The 6,000-nt window shown below is 36.8% G+C and overlaps 1 protein-coding gene across 3 annotated transcripts in view; it reads left to right on the forward strand.

The window, feature by feature from the left end:
- Positions 1 to 4,780, forward strand: part of GABRA4 (gamma-aminobutyric acid type A receptor subunit alpha4) — a 63,878-nt gene extending 59,098 nt beyond the window's left edge. For 2 of the 3 annotated variants that reach the window (XM_024731715.1, XM_024731716.1), the window contains one exon: positions 4,040 to 4,573. In XM_024731715.1, the coding sequence (XP_024587483.1) occupies positions 4,040 to 4,573 (534 nt within the window). Of the gene's footprint in view, positions 1 to 4,039 lie in introns of all 3 variants that reach the window. The other variant, XM_024731714.1, reaches the window with a different exon arrangement.
- Positions 4,781 to 6,000: the final 1,220 nt, after the last annotated feature.

The following is a 6,000-nucleotide window of genomic DNA, read 5'->3' on the forward strand; positions in this document are numbered from 1 at the left end:
TTTGGGGCTCTTTTCTACTGAACAGGAATCTATAAGTTAATATGCAACTTCACAGTGTTTGGGGTCAAATCCAATATTAAAGAGCAAACTCAAACTCAAGTATCTTCCCCTAGAGACGTAATAATCCTTGGGTGGACTTTTTAAACAATACTCCATACTGACATTGCAGGGACACGCTGTACTCCTTTCTGATTTCCAAGTCTTGCATAATTTTTTAACATTATACTTGACTATTACAAATACTTGACTGACTCAACTATATAGGGTGTAGTTTATCAAGTTCCTTAATGCCTCGTCCACACTTGTGCATCCAGAGGCTGTGCAACATGGCAGAGCACTCAGTAGGTCACTCACTCTGTGACTTTCATCTACCATAACACTTCTGCTGTTATTCTCCTCTACCGTAAAATGAGAAACTGGAATAAGTTGATCGCTAGAATCTCTCCTAGCTTTACAGTATGGTTATTCTTTAAGAATGGAATTATAAAGGGCAGAATATCTTGGTCCTTTAAAATAACATGGAATAGACAATAGGATCCCCTAATGGTCTTTGATGAATTCTGGGCAGACTAGCTCTCTAATTATCCTAGAATGTCTGAGAAACTTCCCCTGACAAGAGGTGTGGCAATAGCTTCTGTTAGGCCCTTGATTTAATTGGTTTATATACGTTGTCTAGTGCCACACTAATGCTGCATAACAAAACAACTACCAAGAAAACATTTGTTGTCAAGTCTGAGTCAACTGGGAAGTTCTGTTGATCTTGATTAGGCTTGGCTCAGCAGTTCATCATTTCTGAGCTGGGACAAACACAGGTGTCTAGTGGTCAGCTATCTATTGGGCGATGTAGGATAGCCTCAACTAGGATGACCGGTTCTGCTCCAAAGGATCTCTCCAGCAGGCTAGCCTAAGCTTGTTCTTGTGGTGTTGGTGGCAGTGTTTTGAGAAAGAGTAGAAGCAAGCAAGGACTCATAAAGCTAAGACTCAGAAATAACTCACCCCCACTTCCACCACATCCAGTTGGCCAAAGAAAGTCATAGGAAGTCTGTGGGGAAATAGAGTCCATTTCTTGATGGGAGGAGAAGGGGAAGTTCATTTTACAAGGGGCATTAATATGGAGAGGGAGGACAAATTGGTTCCATGTTTGTATTCAATCGGCCATATTAGAACATCATTCACAGTTGGGATTTCAGGATGTTCCAGAAGGATTCTGATCTGGAGGGAAGGAAGACAGGGTCCTATAAGTGTTCTTGTGCTTCCTTCTGGGGTGCAGTTAAGTCACTTAGAGTTAGTTTCATCTGTTAAGGTCTTAATTTTAAAATTCATTAGGCAGGATTAGAGCAGTCTTAGGGGGTAATTATTCCGTATTACTGAGGCAGGGCCCTTCTGAGGACTTTACCAAATGCTACATGAATGTTGAGATTTTCCATTATGTCTGGTGAGAAAATACACTATTCCTGGCTTGGTATGTGCTAGGTACCATTTCTTCTAATCCCTTCAGGTGGTTCTTTTTGCCTTGGGTAGTTACACTCAAAAATGGATCTGTGCTTAGCAAAATTCTCAGTGGGGACTCTTCAGATTTTTTGGACTTTTCTTTTCGGCATCACTTCCTCTGGTACCTTTTCCTGTGAACTCTAGCCACCTTGATTTCCTCACCTTCTCAGCTTCATCTCCTCAATTTAGGTAGTCTGTCAGATTGTTCCTGGATTCTCCTTTCCCGCTCTACAGCATGCAAACTCAAGTTTTTTTCTTCTCTCTCAATGATTGTGTCCTATGTTGTCTAATGTCCAATGTCTTCAAAAACAGTTGTTTTACAAATGTTTTAATTTTTTTGTTATTTCATGCAGGAGAGTAAATTCAGTCCCTGTTACTGCATTTTGGCTAGAAGTAGAAATCTCCAATTCTTAGAATTTAGTCTGAGGGAAAATATGAGTTTCTAAAGATTATGGGCAACCCAACTTTTGGTGGAAGAGGGCAATATGCAAATATCAGACTATATTTGAAAATATATATTTCTCTCCTGCTTATGCAGTTGGTCCTTTATTACTCCCTTCCCTTCTCTTCTTGGTATATTTAGCATTTTGCCACAGTTTGACCCATCATTCTGTTTTACTTTTTGTATATTTTTGATTGTGTCGTGTGTGGGTGTGCATTTTATCTTCCTAGTGATATTGTAAACTCTTTAAATGTTGTGGATATACCTTACCCTTCTTTATATTTTTCACCATGTGTATAACGTTTTAGAATTAATTCTAATTAATTGATTATCCCTTTCTGTAAAGAGGGACTCAAAATCTGAGGATTAATTAGGTGGTGTTTACAATGTGCTTTGTAGAGGAAAAGTACAGGGTAAATAATGGTACCTTTAACTTTTAGGTGGATGTCAATTTTGGTTTCACTTGTCTCCACCTAAATTGGCTGCCGTATTTTAGACTACAGTTTCTCATGAGTTCAGCTGCAAACTGTTTAGATGAATACTTCAGGCTGACATGAAGAATACGTTCTAAACCTCTCAGAACCTGCTTTGGCTCTGCATGTTGTGAGGCTTTTTCTTCTTTCTCTACTCCGGGAACTTGAAGCCATAGTTCACGAGTATATAAGATATGGATTGAACACTTTCAACCTGCTTGATAAGTGTAGTATTGAAAAGAGATTCTACTTGTAGAATAAACACTTCTCTGTAAGGGAGTTTACAGTTAATTGTATATAATATTATCCATAAAATTCCTTGCAGACTGGCTCCTTTTAATCACCCACTTGTGAGCTGTTCTTCCTCTCTCTCTCCTCTACTTCTCCATCTCCTCACCCACCATTTATTTCATAAAATGGTGGGGGAAGAGGGTAGAAAAAGCAATTACAATATACCCTTAATATAACTCAGAATAAACACAATTAAGGCGGAAAAATGGTTGCAAAAAATCATAGTGTCTTCTAAAGACAGACATGATTATTTTGGGAATCATTTGAGCAATTACTTTCCTTTATTAGTATGGACAGTCTATATGGTTGGCTATATGGTTATTTATCATGCCTGTCAAAATATAAGAATTAATTTTAATACTGACCATCTGTATTCAAATGCAGTCTTGTTCTACAGATAAAATAATTTTATGGAAAATAGTGAATTCCGTTTTGATTTAAATACTCTTTATTGGTAAATAGTTTGAACTCAGATATTTATGCAATGATATGGTGATGCTGTTTATATGTATGATACAACACTTTATTTAAAAATGATTTTCCTTTTTTTCGGCTGTGCCACGCGGCATGTGGGATCTTAGTTCCTGACCAGGGATTGAACCCACGTCCCCTGCATTGGAAGCATGGGGTCTTAACCACTGGACCGCCAGGGAAGTCCCAAAAATGATTTTCCTTTGTATTTGCATTACTAATTGTGGTGAAAAACTAAAATGCATGAGGATTTCTAGACTTTATATAATAATGTCTATGTAAGATTATGAAAATAATTCCCAGGGATTTGGAAATTAAAGCTTTTGGAGCTTCTGTCATTTTTAAAGGAATGTTATACACATGTGGATGGTTATTATTGTTTTTATTCTGTGCCCAAAGTAGATATAGTTCTTCCTGTTTATAAAGCAAACATGTACAAAACTCACTGAAATGTATACAGCGTATCAGAGAATATTATTTACAATAAAACTCAACAAAGAAGTTGTACAGCTATCATCATGAATTCTTAAAGTCAAATCAAGTATAACTCTAGCTTATAGTCCTAAAAGCCTAACCTTTCTATAGATTTAAATTCTAATAATTTATAAGAATGGATAATATTTTGAAATAGCAGATGTTTGATTCAGAGTTTCACATATATATATATGTCCTTTTTTAGTTAGGACATATATATATATATATATATATATGTCCTATTTTTAAGCTTTTACATCAAGTTGAGTGACTATAGCATATTAATAAAGGTTTATTTTATGAAAACAGCTAATTTGTAACTCTTTGACCCATTTAAATTTTGTATAACTCTACATAAAATTACATAGCCAATATAATTTTTAATATACCTTTTCAGAACTCAAATGCCAATCTGAACATGAGAAAAAGAGCCAATGCCTTGGTTCACTCTGAATCTGATGTTGGCAACAGAACTGAGGTGGGAAACCATTCGAGCAAGTCTTCCACGGTTGTTCAAGGATCTTCTGAAGCCACAGCACAGTCTTACTTAGCTTCCAGTCCAAACCCATTCAGCCATGCAAATGCAGCTGAAACTATATCCGCCGCAAGAGCAATTCCACCTGCTTCTCCTTCTCCACCTAGTAGAACTGGGTACGTGCCCCGAAAAGTTCCAGTTGGATCTGCTTCTGCCCAGCATGTGTTTGGATCAAGACTGGAGCGAATTAAGACCACAGTTAATAGCATAGGGGCTTCTGGGAAGTTGTCAGCCACTACTGCTCCCTCGGCTCCACCACCTTCTGGATCTGGCACAAGTAAAATAGACAAATATGCCCGCATTCTCTTTCCAGTAACATTTGGGGCTTTTAATATGGTCTATTGGGTTGTTTACTTATCTAAGGACACTATGGAGAAATCAGAAAGTCTAATGTAATTTTGTTGCTATAATAATTTCCTAAAAGATGATGAACTTCATGCAGAATGTCTTTTTAAATGTTTTTAAAGATAAACAGTTGCTCTTCACTAAAATAAAAATTCCATGTAAGTTTTCCATATAAAAAATTCAAGCCAGTCATTGGGAGAGTTAATTAATTCCTCAGTGAAGGGAAAGTGAGCCATCTTTCATTTCAGAAAGATGATTTAAATAGAATCAATTCAACATTCAAATTAGACAGGATACAGACCATCCTGGAAAGTTGGGACAAGAAAAATAGGGCTATTAGAGATCCATGGTGCATATTTATGCATTGAAATTTGAAAACAGACTATGACATTTTCTAATACACACTATGAATATCAACCAGCCACCCTAAATTTCCCAGTGGCACTGCCCTTAATCAGAATTATCGGATATGATATGCGGTGACCTTTGGAGATCCTCTTAGTATCTTCAAGAAAAGGACTTTCCCTGTTAAATGAAACATTTTTAAAAGGAAAATGGAACACAACAAATACTGACCAATAGAGTGAAACCTCTGCTGCAACAAAGACAGAGACCAGGGAAAATGTGTTCCCTGCATGTTGGCCAAACAGGACTTAACAGTTGACTTGAAAATTTGTGCTTTGAGCCAAAGTTTAACTTATTGTATGAATTCCTTTTGATAATAGTTCATTCAGTTATGTATTCTTTCAACATATAGTTATTCAGAGCCTACCACGTTCCAGGCACTATGCTAGACACTGTCTCTCTAGATAAGCTTATTCACCTTTACCTGCAATGTTGCTCAAATAGTAGAACAGTCAATGCATGCTAATGAACCATCAACTAGCAGCAGACACTGCATTCTTTAATGGAGGAAATTTATTTAGAGTCTGATGACATATTCAAAATATTTGTTTCTCCTATATTGATAGAGGATAACAAGTGTATTCTTCATATAGCCACTTTTGAGATTAGTACATGTTAGCACAACTTCAGCAATTGACTTCAGAGTATAACGAAAATGTGGTACAGATTGTTCTCTAAGTGCAAAGCACTGTGTACCTCAAACTAGAAATCTGGGCACTGTAAGACCTTATAGATTACCTGTCTCAAATTTGATCAGAATCACAGAATCATCAGAATTGGGAATCCAGTACAAGGCTTTTTAGATGCTTTTCCCAACATAGAGCTATATCAACCGGTGAAATGCTAAGCTTCTAGGGAGTTGTTGTGTCCATAGTTCTGTTTATTTTGGAAGGGGGAGTTTTTGTATAGTTTCATAATGAAGGTGAGTATTTTAAAAGAACAGCAAAGGCCTGGAGTAAAGAAAAAAAATTATAGCCAGGGCGTAGAATACTGCTGACTCTGTTAGGCAATTTATCAGGATTTTCATGAGCTGATTTTTCTTTTTCATTAGGTAGGCTTAACAACTTAATTGA

This window comes from Neophocaena asiaeorientalis, unplaced genomic scaffold (assembly GCF_003031525.2).
Source record: "Neophocaena asiaeorientalis asiaeorientalis breed wild unplaced genomic scaffold, Neophocaena_asiaeorientalis_V1.1 scaffold39, whole genome shotgun sequence".
Classification (NCBI taxonomy): Eukaryota; Metazoa; Chordata; class Mammalia; order Artiodactyla; family Phocoenidae; genus Neophocaena; species Neophocaena asiaeorientalis.